This window comes from Drosophila simulans, chromosome 2L (genome assembly GCF_016746395.2).
Source record: "Drosophila simulans strain w501 chromosome 2L, Prin_Dsim_3.1, whole genome shotgun sequence".
NCBI classification, from domain to species: domain Eukaryota; kingdom Metazoa; phylum Arthropoda; class Insecta; order Diptera; family Drosophilidae; genus Drosophila; species Drosophila simulans.
Window position 1 is genome coordinate 963,421 of NC_052520.2, and position 13,313 is coordinate 976,733.

Sequence of the window (13,313 nt, forward strand, 5' to 3'; positions counted from 1 at the left end):
TTGGCTGGAGCCCGGTTTGGTATGCAAATGGGGATCGGGATCGGCTTATATAGAAATGCTGAAATAATAATAATAATTCGGTTGACATTAGCCGGCGAAGGCGCTGCCAAGCAATTTAATTATGCAGATAGTCTTGCCGGGAATTACCTGGCCGGCAGCTGGCAAAGCAGCCGGAGCGGGAGCCATTGCTCATTAGTGTCAATCTATTTAGCATAAATTTCAATTAAAGCAATATCCTGCAGCCAGGACACGACGATGAAGCCGACTTAGGGCACATCGCAAGGAAAACACGGCGGGTTTCAGGGAACGGAAAGGAGTGCGGGCTGGTAGAAAACAAACGATGCGAAGGATGCAAAATTATGGCGCCCGCTGTTGTCATCGCCCCTCCTTTTTTTCTGGTCCCAGTTTTTCACCATTGCGTCTCATATTTCAGGCGAACTCATTAAAATGCAAAATGAGACCAAAGTAAAGTATATTGGAAACTCGCAGAGGAAAGGTTACAGCTCCCAGCTTGAATAGCTAGCAGCGCCGAGTGGCAATCATTGACCAAGGCAACCGCCGCTCGGAAATCCCACATCGCAAATCCCGGCTAAGAAAAGTACTCTCCAAAAGCCGACAGTTGCAGGGAGAATGAAAATAGGAACGAAATCGGATACTCTGGATACTCTGGCCCGCAATATGGAACATTCTATTTGAATATAAATATTTTGAATTAAATATGTACAAATAAATATAATTGTATTTCCTTAAAAGTATGCAGAGTGAGCTTTTGGATGAGGGCAAACTTGTGGAGGCAATAGTAATACCCTCTGGAATGTGGCGGTAATCGTGGTGAGCCATTTAGCTCCAGACAGGGACTCAGACTGGAGTCTCCCGTTATGAGGATGTTGCAATATTTCCGCACAGCTTACGTGCCACAAGCCCGGCCAGGCAAACACACATGCGGACACGCACCGGAGGATTCCGGAGAGGAGCGCTTAGGAGCTGACAGTTTTGTAAATATGTGTGCGGAGGTTCGCCGCCCTGCCCGGAGAAATCCTCCAGCAGGGATGGGAGAAGGAGGAGGGGTAGGAGCAGGTGGAGCCCCAACTCCCCAGCAAGCGGAAGGAAACAGTTAATACTTCTGTCTGTTATGCGCTTACTTCCTGTCTCCATTAAAAGTCATTCTTTTGGATAATCCTTTTGGCAACATTATGGCAAGTATTAAAACTTTTTTGCACCAGCCAGGGAGCAACGTCATGGCCCGCCCATGTCCCTGGCTACTACCTAGCCAGCATGGCAAAGTTTTGCAGATTCTTCTGCTGTTGTGGCCAGGATTTGGATTTGTTGTGCCGTACTGTGTTCTGTGTTCTCTGCTCGGTGAGCTTTGCTGTGGACCAGAGTGCGCATTTGGTGTGGGTTTCGGTTTTGCCGACTCCTTTGGCCAGCTGCGGGGCATTCCTTTCCACTCTGTGTTCATAGGTGGCCCTGTTTTTGCCTCCGCATGATAACCATAAATATTTCGTGTAATAGAAAATGTTGTGCAAGTGCTTTGCTCTGGCCATTTTTTGCTTACTTCTTGGCTTTGGCTTGATTACGGCCAGCGGATTCCGGGCAAAGTTTAATCGAAAAGGAGCAGAGAGATCGGAAAATTCCGCGCTAATGGCGCAAACCGGGCTACGTATTCAATTCGGAATAGTCGCCCTGAGCAGATGAGCATTTATCATCATCAGCAGAAGCCTGACTCGAGGCATATTGAATATTTGGCTTTTTGCCTACTCCGCAAATGAATATTAACGGTTGGCCGGGACTCACCTTGCTCCGCACTCTGGTTGGGAATTATTCAAATTTCGACAAAAGGTGGCCGGGCTAAAACACGAAACGTGTTCCGCATCCGCAAAATCCTTTGAGCAAACACACACAGGGCAAAGGCTAAAATGACACCAGCGGCTATATTGTTGTATGTAGTCCCCAGCCATTAAAAGTACGCTCGGCTGAATGCCGAATGCTCCCTTTATGCAAATCCCCCAAAAGGAGATGGCTGGAAGGCCTTCGCTGTCGTCTGGTTGCCATGAAAAATTGACACCTCATCGCCTTTCAATGGAGCACCTGGAACCGGGAGCACCGCTCGTGGGTGAAAGACTGCGGCTGATTGAACCGTGTCCGGCTTTAATGGTCTCTGCTCCCCGGGGAGCCAATCGCTGATCCTTCGCCAGCTAAACAATGTGATAGGTGAGTCTTTAAGCTAAACTAAATATTGAAACAAGTGAAATACATTTTCCACTCGGAATTTGTCGCTGAGCACGTCAGCTGACAGAGCTTTCCCAGTCAGCTGATCTCCGATCTCCACTTGCCGCATTCGATCTCCAATGGCCCGAAGAGCTTTCCCAGTTGCCATGGAATCGCCAGCCCGTGTGCTCGCATGAAAAAGAACTGTCCGGAAATAGCTCAGCCCGCTGGCCACAGATGTTCGGTGGGAATTCCAGAGCAGCAGGCATGTGGCAGCGCATACTTTTGCTCGGCTGCATGTGGAGTGCATTTTTCGTGTGCAGCAGCCGGGGGCAACAAATCAACATTGGTGAGTGGTGGTTAGGAGTAGGAAAAAGTAGCTACCTCCTTTTTTGCGCAACCCGCAGGCGCCTTCTTCTACGACGATGAGCTGGAGCTGGAGAAGGAGTTCATGACGGTGGTCAACGCCATCAATGGACCTGAATCGGAACAGACGGTGCGTTTCTATCCGCTCATAAAGCGCCTGAAGCCCGAGGATGGAAGTGTCACGATGCAGGAACAGGGTGAGTCCACCTACCATCACGCACTCTATTCCAAATCACTCGAACGTATTTTCGCTTTCAGCCTGCGATCTCATAGATAATGGTGTCGCGGCTATTTTCGGACCAAGTTCAAAGGCGGCGAGCGGTAAGAGAGTGCGGGAAAATCTTGTGTAGAACGCGAAAGCAAAATAGAACGCGAGGAGAATTGGGCACATGAAAGTCGCCGAAAACTTTGACGGCATCTCCCAGATTTGTTTGCCAACAGAGCGTACTCGCCATGGGTAAATCATCTGGTTAATGAGCACAATTCCCTCTCTTTGCAGACATTGTGGCCTTGGTGTGCAATAGCACCGGCATTCCGCACATAGAGTTCGACATATCGGACGAGGGCATTCAGGCCGAGAAGCCCAACCACCAACTGACCCTTAACCTGTACCCCGCCCAGGCCATATTGTCCAAGGCCTACGCGGATATTGTGCAGAACTTTGGGTGGCGCAAGTTTACCATTGTCTACGATGCGGACGATGGTGAGTAGGCGCATCCGAGAGCTCTATAAGGCTATTGGTACTACACGGAACTTCCCACAGCCAGGGCAGCAGCTCGACTGCAGGATCTTTTGCAGCTGCGAGAGGTTCACAATGATGTGGTGCGGGTGCGAAAGTTCCAGAAGGACGACGACTTTCGGGTTATGTGGAAGAGCATCCGGGGCGAGCGGCGAGTTGTTTTGGACTGTGAGCCCAGCATGCTGGTGGACCTCCTGAACTCCTCCACTGAGTTTGGCCTGACTGGACAGTACAATGTGAGTAATCTGTGTGATTCTCTTATGGAAACCGCTTGCATCAAGTTTAAAACAGCATATATTCCTGACGAACCTGGAAACCTACACCGATCATCTGGAGGAACTCGCGGCGGACAACGAAACCTTTGCAGTGAACATAACTGCTGCTCGTCTTTTGGTCAATCCCGATCCTCCGCCGGTAAATGAAGCAGACAAAGCCCTATTCCCTCACACGAACTCATTTTGGTTTCGCAGTACTCTCTGCCTTACGGATATGTGACCCAAAGGGACAGCATCGTTTACGAAAGCAACGATCCGCCTCGCACCCTCCTCCACGACTTGATACATGATGCACTGCAGCTTTTTGCGCAGTCCTGGCGCAATGCCAGCTTCTTCTACCCGGACAGGATGGTGGTGCCGCGAATAACCTGCGACTTTGCCGCATCCGGAGGTCGCACCTGGGCCATGGGGCGCTATCTGGCACGCCTCATGAAAGGGGTAAGAACTACTTCCCGCATAATCCGAGGAATCGAGCCGTTAATCTGCGAGGTGTGTGTTGCAGACTTCCGGCGTGAACAACACGAACTTCCGGACCAGTATCCTGCAGTTCGACGAGGATGGACAGCGGATAACGTTCAACATCGAGGTCTACGACCCCTTGGATGGCATTGGCATAGCCATCTGGGACCCTCGGGGTCAGATAACTCAACTCAATGTGGACGTCAAGGCGCAGAAGAAGATGATTTACCGGGTGGCCACCAGAATTGGCCCACCGTACTTCTCGTACAACGAGACTGCGAGGGAGCTGAATCTCACGGGCAACGCCCTCTATCAAGGATATGCCGTGGACCTTATCGACGCCATTGCCAGACACGTGGGATTTGAGTATGTCTTCGTTCCCGTGGCTGATCAGCAGTACGGAAAACTGGACAAGGAAACCAAGCAGTGGAACGGCATCATTGGCGAGATAATCAATAATGTAAGTGGGAAGGACGAGGGCTCAGGATGTAATATCAATTGTTTTCTTAGGATGCTCACATGGGAATCTGCGACCTGACCATCACCCAAGCGCGGAAGACCGCAGTGGACTTCACCGTGCCCTTTATGCAGCTGGGTGTCAGTATCCTGGCATACAAAAGCCCGCATGTGGAAAAGACACTCGATGCGTACCTGGCACCTTTTGGGGGAGAAGTGTGGATATGGATTCTCATATCGGTGTTCGTAATGACCTTCCTCAAGACCATAGTCGCGAGGATCTCCAAGATGGACTGGGAGAACCCGCATCCCTGCAATCGGGATCCCGAGGTACTCGAGAATCAGTGGCACATCCATAACACTGGCTGGTTGACTGTGGCCTCCATCATGACAGCAGGATGCGACATCCTACCGAGAAGTCCACAGGTGAGACTCCAACATGGGCCCATTATGAAACACTACAACTAGCCTGTCTTTAGGTGCGAATGTTTGAGGCCACCTGGTGGATTTTTGCCATCATCATAGCCAACTCCTATACGGCCAACTTAGCTGCGTTTTTGACCAGCTCCAAAATGGAGGGCAGCATAACCAACCTGAAGGATCTGAGTGCCCAGAAGAAGGTCAAGTTCGGCACCATCTACGGCGGGAGTACGTACAATCTCCTGGCGGACTCCAACGAGACCGTCTATCGCCTGGCCTTCAATCTCATGAACAACGACGACCCATCCGCCTACACAAAGGACAATCTGGAAGGCGTCGACCGCGTGCGGAAGAATCGAGGGGACTACATGTTTCTCATGGAGACCACCACCTTGGAGTACCATCGCGAGCAGAACTGCGACCTGCGCTCCGTGGGCGAAAAGTTCGGGGAGAAGCACTACGCCATTGCGGTTCCCTTCGGGGCTGAGTACAGGTCCAACCTGAGTGTGGCCATCCTGAAGCTCAGTGAGCGGGGTGAGCTGTACGATCTTAAGCAAAAGTGGTGGAAGAATCCCAACGCCAGCTGCTTCGAGGAACCCGATCCCGATGCCACGCCTGACATGACCTTCGAGGAGCTGCGCGGCATATTCTACACGCTCTACGCCGGAATCCTGATTGCCTTTCTCATCGGCATCACGGAGTTTTTGGTCTACGTGCAGCAAGTGGCTTTGGAAGAAAGGGTGAATTGAAATGAGCAATCCATTATCAATTCTGAACATATTGAAACGTGTCAAATATTTTTCACAGCTCACTCTTAAGGACGCCTTCAAGAAGGAGATCCGCTTTGTGCTTTGCGTATGGAACAATAGGAAACCCATCGTGGCCGGCACTCCAATATCCAGTGTGAGGACTACACCGCGAAGATCCTTGGATAAGTCCCTGGAGCGCACTCCCAAGTCGAGCCGCCGAGTTGTCATCGGGCGTTCATCGGAGGAGATGCGCGAAATGGCCCATGGATCTGGTTCCTCCTCGGGAAGCAACAACGCAGGAAGGGGACAAAAGGAGGCGCGGGTCTAAGCTGTGCATGTTATTTATATGTTTAACACAGAAAAAGTTATAATACATTTAATTTATAAAATAACCTGTGTACCGAGGTTAAAATTAAATAAAATTATGTGATTTTTAAACTTGCTTTTGATAGCATATTTTCGCTCAGTGCCCAATGAACTGCGCCCATCCACTGAGCCGTAATCAATTTGGAGCTCCTTTAAGCTTGAAATTACTTGGCGGGGTATTCCTTTCTGATACCGCGGGCAACACGAGATGTCGATGCAGGAAGTTAGTGCTCGGTTCGGTGGCCAACTGCATTAACCCTTGCTGCTCCTCGTCCTTGGCAGCCGTTCTCCGTTTATTGTTGCCGCAGTTGAGCTGCTGGCGAGGCGAATGGGGCTGTCTCAGCTTGTCAATTGCGTTATTGGACCTTATTGACATTTTATATCCGGCAACTGACGAACACGGACTCGCTCCCCATCGCGAAAATTATTTAAGCAGCTGCAGGCGAGATGAGCGCCGAACGGGACCACCAGCTGGGGAAGGGAGCCAGGACGAAGGACGAAGGACCAAGAAGCCCCTGCTGCGGAGATTGCCGTGTCGTGTTGGGTAGCCTTTGGCCCTTGTTGGTTTGTGTAAAATGAGCAGCAATGACAACGACAGCGACGGTTCCAGCACCAAAAAACAACAACAAGATGTTGCCCGCTGACAACATAGAGTGCTGTGCACTCGCAAAAATTATGTGCAACTTGAGCAATTGGTTTCATATGCTGTATCTATCTTTTACCGTCTATATAAATGAGCAATTTCAGTTAAACTCGTTAATAGAAGATCCTGAAGCTATGTCGCCATGTTTTTTTAATGCTTTGTCCATTTTATTTTCCCAAGTGTGGGGAGTGCCGCTTGCCGCCAGATCGCATTGCATTCCATTCCACTCCGTGGCAAGTGTCATTTGCTAGCCGTTTGTTTGTCTGCTCCGCAGTTCTGTGTGTTCAATTTTTAATTATTTTGTAGTGAAGTGGCTTCAGCTTCGACTGCCGGGCTACGTGAGCCATTCGAGTAGTTGTCAACTGGAAAGGGCAGGCGGAGGATGAGGATGTGGCCACCAGAGCACAGGTCTCCACAGATCCGCTGAATTTCGCGGGCTTTGGTGGAAAGCCAACACACTTGTTGAGCCCGCGTTGGGTTTGTGGCATGCGCAGTGGCTCCCTGGTGGTCCAAATCCACCACCGATGGCCAATGGCTGAGTTCGCAGCCACAAAGCGACAAGTTCCACAGCCTCCGAAAGGGGTGGGATGCACCCCAAGGACGAGTCTTATACGGAGGGCGCGGGATGTCATTTGTTAATGCCACGCACGTAAGCAATTTCCGCACGAAAGCGCATTCCTTGAGCCTTTAATGTACTTTTTGATGTTAACAAATTTTTCGAACATTTGCTGTTGACTGAGGGAAAGGGGGAGACGTTCATGAACTGAATCTTAAGTTGCGGGCTGAGTTGATCTGCGGTTTTTCGGCATTGGGTATGAGTGATTAGAGTCCCATAAACAAATTAATAAGTGGGCGACATCTGCCATTCCCGTCCCGTCGGTGTCGTCGGATGATCCCGTCCAATCAGGTGGCACATTGCAGCGTGATGCTGCGGTAGACAGAAAGTGGCGCCCAACGAAGTGCAATCAACACCTCGCCACAGTTATAAATTGAGCAATTTTCCACTTGGGAAAATTTATGAGCTGCAGCCGTGGTGTAAATTGTGGCCAGACCGAAGTCGGATTCGCATAAGCTGCCAAGTCCATAGGGCAATCGTTCGACTTCGACCCTTTGCCTCCTGACAGGCAATCCAGGCGGACGGACGAACGGACGGACACACGTGTGGACTTCATGGGCTTCACTGCACTCCGGCACTCACTTTGCGGCCGCAATTTCTTGAGCAAATTGAAATTCTCAATTCTCGTGGTCGTTTCCGTTCGCCCGGAAGGCGGAGGTAGGAGAGCTACGACCGCTATTAGCCGGTATAAATCTTGCAGGACTATCTGGGCAATCCCCGTATGCACTCGGTGTCTAACTTGTATGGGAAATTGCCGGCAACATTTTTAATTATCAGATAGCAGGGCAGCAAACGGGGCCACGACTCCCGCCAGATATATTGCGGAAATTTACGCGAATTGGCAGAAGAGTTCGCCGTGTTTATAAGCGCCATGTGCGGCTTAAATCTTCTTAAAATGTAGTTTATTGCAACACAACATTGTATGAATACGAAATCCTATGTCCTTTAAATGAAAAAGTTAATATTATGGGTACAAGAAAGGAGGTTTATTTATTTTTCCTTTGATTGGTAGACTATTTTTTAGAAATTGAAGGTCGTCCGTCCAGTTTAGAAAAGGGTAGCTTGTGGGCCACGATTACCACCCACCTAAGCCCATTGCTGGACTGAGTAGTTGCGTGTCCTGTGAGCAGGTCCTGTCTGCAGTTTCCCGTTGCTTTGTTTGTTTACTTGCCTGCCCCACAATGCACTTGACTGCCAGCTGGCATCTTGGCATCCGGAAGGTCCTGTTTGGCCTGTTTGTCTTTGCGCAAAGTGGCCAGCAGTTGTGTGTCTCTGGCCCGTGTTTGGTGGACAAATAGTGCGCAGTTATGCAAATGATGGAATCCCTTCCCTTCGACAACAGGCCCTCTGCCACAACGCACTGCTCATAAGCTCAGGCATTTGCCGCAGAGTTCGATTTTCCGCACAATTGAAGGTCTCACATTACTCAGGGCGAAGTTCGCGCACGATCGCAGGCTGCACACATTTAAAAAGGAAAACAATTGCCGAAAAACCATTGCAATTTTTCGTCGAAGGGGCAAAGACAACACCCAAAAGCAAATAATCGCAGGCGAAAGTGGAGTGGAGAGCAAAGAACAAACAGCAGCGAACCGCAAGACGGAAACGGAAACGCGTCACCAGTGTCGAATTCGCACTCGTCCTTGCAGGACCTCCCTGCTGCCACTCCCGCTGCTGCCACTCCCTTACTCGCTATTAGATATTTATTTCTGCGGATGTTTGCTGTGTCGCTGTCTGTGTGGAAGCGCGCATATTTGCACATGTTTCGCATTTGTATTCCATGCGTTATTGAGCTGAAAATTGATGCACATTACTTACTCTATTGAATTACACATTAGCCCCCCGACTAAGTCGGCAATGGCAGCTGGAGGAGCACTGGAAAAAATCATGGATTGCTTTGGAATAAGCACAGCAGATCAGATAGCAGCTGAACAAAACTAAAATATATTTATAAACACATTGATTATGAGTACAAGGAGACAATTGCTTAAAATAGCTCACATTTGCACAGCTATTTTCTTCTGTGTATATTTGTAGCTGACGCTGAAGCTCCTGATGCTGAAGCTGCATCTCCGCCGCTCGTTGGCCAATAAATAATTTGAAAATAACAAAATAACAAAGTGAAACAAAGGACATGCCGCCAAAGTGCGCTACAGCAAAATCAACGTCGCCCCAGGCGTTGCAGCCTTCGATAGACATGAACCCTGCCCCCCCCCCCCCTTTCCCACACCCCCCTCGCATCTTCCATTGAATTATGCATGTGTGCAAGTATGTGACCACCACCCCCTTCCCCTACCCAGCATAGGGACCATAAATTGTACAACTAAATACAATTTATTTCTCGTCGTCGCTGGTGACCCGTGTATTTTATACGTGCCCAACGCCCCCTTGAAGCCCCTTTTCACCCCTTTCGCCCCTCCACCCATGACCACCATGGTTATTTATGCGCCCCCCTGCGTTTTTCCACCGCCTGCAGTTGTTTTTCATTCGCTCTCGTACTATGTCTTCGATACAATATTTATGCGGTTTAAAATAGTTTTCGAAATGCTCTGCGATATTTGATTGTGTTTTTAAATCACCCCTTGCAGTCGAATAAAAAGGACTGAGTTTTAATAGGTTATATCCGGTTCCTCAGGACCAGTACCTTAAGGTGCGTAGATTTGCATGTCTGCAGAACTTATTTATCTATTCCTATCGAAGTAGGACTTGGAGTATGGTATGTAAAGGCTTTGCCAACAGAAGCACATTTCTAAAAATTATTTAATCTTTTTAATTAATGTGTACATAAATTATAGTATTAGTATTTATTGCTGGAATTTTGTTCATTTCTTCAGACAATTCGTTTTTTTAACATCGATGTTAAGCCAATTCTGTAAAAGTAACACACTGTATAATAGTTTAAGCTGTTATATTCATCCCCTCACTGTTGAACTATTTTAACCGTTAACTGTAAGAAACAGAAGCAAGTACAGTAACAGTAACAGTAACAGTAACGGTAACATACAGTTTGTTTGAATCAACAGACTGCTCTATGTGAAAATCTAAATAAATATATAATTTATACCAATTTAAAACTAATTTTAAATTGAATTTCTTGAATATACCAAAAAATTAAATTTAAAATAATTGAAAATCGTCCATTAAGATTTTCTAAAAATTTTATAATAATAATAAACTGTCAGATAAGATACTGTTAGCTAACAGACAATGTTAGGCCACAGAACGGATAATAATTATAGCACCCCTATTTTATTTAACCGGGTTAGAATAACATTAGAATGGATAGATTTTACATTCTCATGAAAGCAAAAAGTTTATTAAAATTGTTGTAAATAAAAGGAAACTGGTCCAAAATTATTTTAAAGGACCAAACTCAACTGGGTTGGCTCTAATGTAAAATTTTGTTTATGTACATATGCAAAATATATTAGTTCTTGCGTTCTATTAAATTCCTCCCAAGTAAGTAATATATTTAGATTTAGAAGGGACTCTTTTAAATATACTTTGTCAACATGAACTCCATTTTAGTCCGTTTAAAACACAGATTTTCCCTAATTTTCTACGGATAATCAAACTCCGGCTGGCTAACAGAAAACTGTTGCATTCGGGCTGCCTCCGCAGACGAAAAGTAACCATTAACTGTGACTGGCAACAACTCAATCGCTCGCAGGCCGAAGTCCTGATGAGATGTCCTGTGTGGAACTCACCACTCGGCGCTCGGAGGATTGAGTCGGAGCACTTCGCGTATATAACAACGAGTGCGCCAACTGGCTGATTTCAGTCTTCGTTTTGCCTCCGAGTCGTGCGGTCAGCAGCTAAAACCGGAAACGGAAACTAATCCTGGCAAGTGCTGCCTCGGCCGCGATGTGGCTGCAATCACTTCGATACCGATTCAGAATCCGCTTCGATTAGAATTCAGAATATATAGCTGAAAGTCAGGGCAGTGCAGGGTCATTATTCCAATCCGGCCGGAGAGTCAGTTTTCAAAAGTAGGACTCTAAAAGCTACGGAGTTTTCGTGCGCTCGTTTCCGTTTTTGTTTTCGTGTCGCCGCGCGTGTGTGTGTGTGTGTGTCTGTGCCAGTGTGTGGGTGAGTGTGCCGCTGTGTGCGTGGCATTGTCGCTGCTCTCCGGGCGAAAATCGGGATACATTTCCGTAGCCGCACTGCTGCAGAAACAGCAACTGAAGTGACACACAGCAGGCAAGTGGAATACCCGTAGAAAACCCACTAAAGCCCACAGGAAAACCAAGAAAATGCCAAGATGCGGATGAGACGAAAACGCGGGCGGGCAGAAAATTTCTGCGGTCGCAGCTTTTGACTTTCTGCGGCATTGAGTGCATTTCGTGCACTGTCTCCCAGATCCAAGTCAATTTGCGGCTTCCACTTGTTTGCAACTTTCCCCTGACTTTTCATGTTTTCCTCGCTTTCCTCGGTGTATTATATGCTTTGGGACTATCACTACAAGTTTTCCATCTCTGGAGTGTATGTGGCTAGGAAATTGTGCAGGAGTTTTTCATCTTAGGTTCATGTTTTTGGTTCCGCAATCCAGATAGGAAATGGCATATAATAAAAGCTTAACATATTAGCAAATCAAGATTCTGCCACATTTCAACTGATCCATTTATGCTGAAATCACATTCTCACTGAAAACTATTTCAGTTGTAAAACTCGCACTTCTCGCTGAGCTCTCGAAACCAACTAATTTAACTTTTGGCCACCATGATTGTCACACATTAGCGGGCATTATTAGATTTGTGAATTTAATTGCGTACGTATTTATTTGTGAAGTATTCCAACGAACTGCTTCATTGTTAACCTATTCAGTTTTCATGCTTGCACATCACCCGAAATTCGTTCCACCGCGAATATTTCCATCACGCTTCAAGTGCGTGCCAGTTTATGGAATTTCCCATGCAAATGCCTCAGCAATTGAAAATAGATTTGCTGCCTGCCGGCTGGTGGATCCCGAACCCCGAACCCGAACCCGGAACCGGGTTAAGGTTAACAAAAAAGCGCGGATTGGGCTGAATTTTGTTATTGTTTTGCCAGCGTTCTGGGCGGGATACCCTGCCCTCCGCATCCGCTTATGCCAGCTGAGCGGATCCAAAGTCGAGGCCAACTGACAACTGGCTGCCATATGCGCCAGCCGCAAAACTTTTGAATTTTTAAGTGGCAATTCGTGTAGCCGCGCTTCCTGCTCTCCAAGTCAGGCACAAAGTCAGCGAAATGTAGACATAACTTTTTACTAAATCCTTGCCACTTGGCCCCAGTCAGTGGTATTTATTTAATTTTTAATTCGGCAGCGACCGCATGAAGAAAAATCAAATTAAAAGGGATAATCGCAACATGGCTGTAAGAGATATACATGATTTCGTCGAATTATTCCTGTAGAAGAATTATCTACTTCTACTTTTGAATTCCCCGAAACTCAATATATTTTGAGTAGCCACTCTCCACTACCAAACTTCCAAATCCGTCCACTGATTGAGCGATTTTGGGAGTTCGGACACTGGCGACATGCAAATTAGTTTGCTGGTAATGAATAAAGTGAAGTGAATGAGCTGCGGAATTATTGTGTGGAGTGTGGAATTCAATTAGCTGGACTCCCCCGCAATCTGCGTAAAGTGCAAAGTTTTTGCTTAGAAATTGCCAGAAAACTTTTCGTCGGGCAAGTCGCATAAATAAATTATTTTTTGTGTAATTCGCTTTGGAAATAATTAAACAAGTTGCAAATGCCGCCTGCCAAGTGAGAGATTGTGAAAGATTTAAATACATTTGCGTGAAAGCTCGGGGGCAATAAGTGAATGAAAATCCGTGTTTGCAGGACTTTGGCCCATTAGTCCGCCAATTAGGGTCAGCAATTGGAAATTTAGAGATGTTTGTGGTGTGAAAAAGATTTCGGTAGATGGAAATTTAAGCCAAGTTATCCGAGTAACTGCCATTCGCTGCATACAGTTTTTTTTGCTCTAAGGAAATTCAGTTGTTTTCCAACCAAATTACAAACCAAATTTATAAATAG

At 47.2% G+C, this 13,313-nt stretch overlaps 1 protein-coding gene across 1 annotated transcript; it reads left to right on the plus strand.

The window, feature by feature from the left end:
- Window positions 1–741: 741 nt before the first annotated feature.
- Window positions 742–6,074, plus strand: LOC6730515 (glutamate receptor ionotropic, kainate 3). Its single transcript, XM_002077658.4, has 11 exons — window positions 742–2,557; window positions 2,616–2,771; window positions 2,833–2,895; window positions 3,074–3,277; window positions 3,338–3,549; window positions 3,605–3,727; window positions 3,784–4,026; window positions 4,091–4,507; window positions 4,558–4,929; window positions 4,983–5,663; window positions 5,731–6,074. Exons 1-11 carry the CDS (start codon window positions 2,446–2,448, stop codon window positions 5,998–6,000), a joined length of 2,853 nt encoding a protein of 950 aa, XP_002077694.2. The 5' UTR covers window positions 742–2,445; the 3' UTR covers window positions 6,001–6,074.
- Window positions 6,075–13,313: the final 7,239 nt, after the last annotated feature.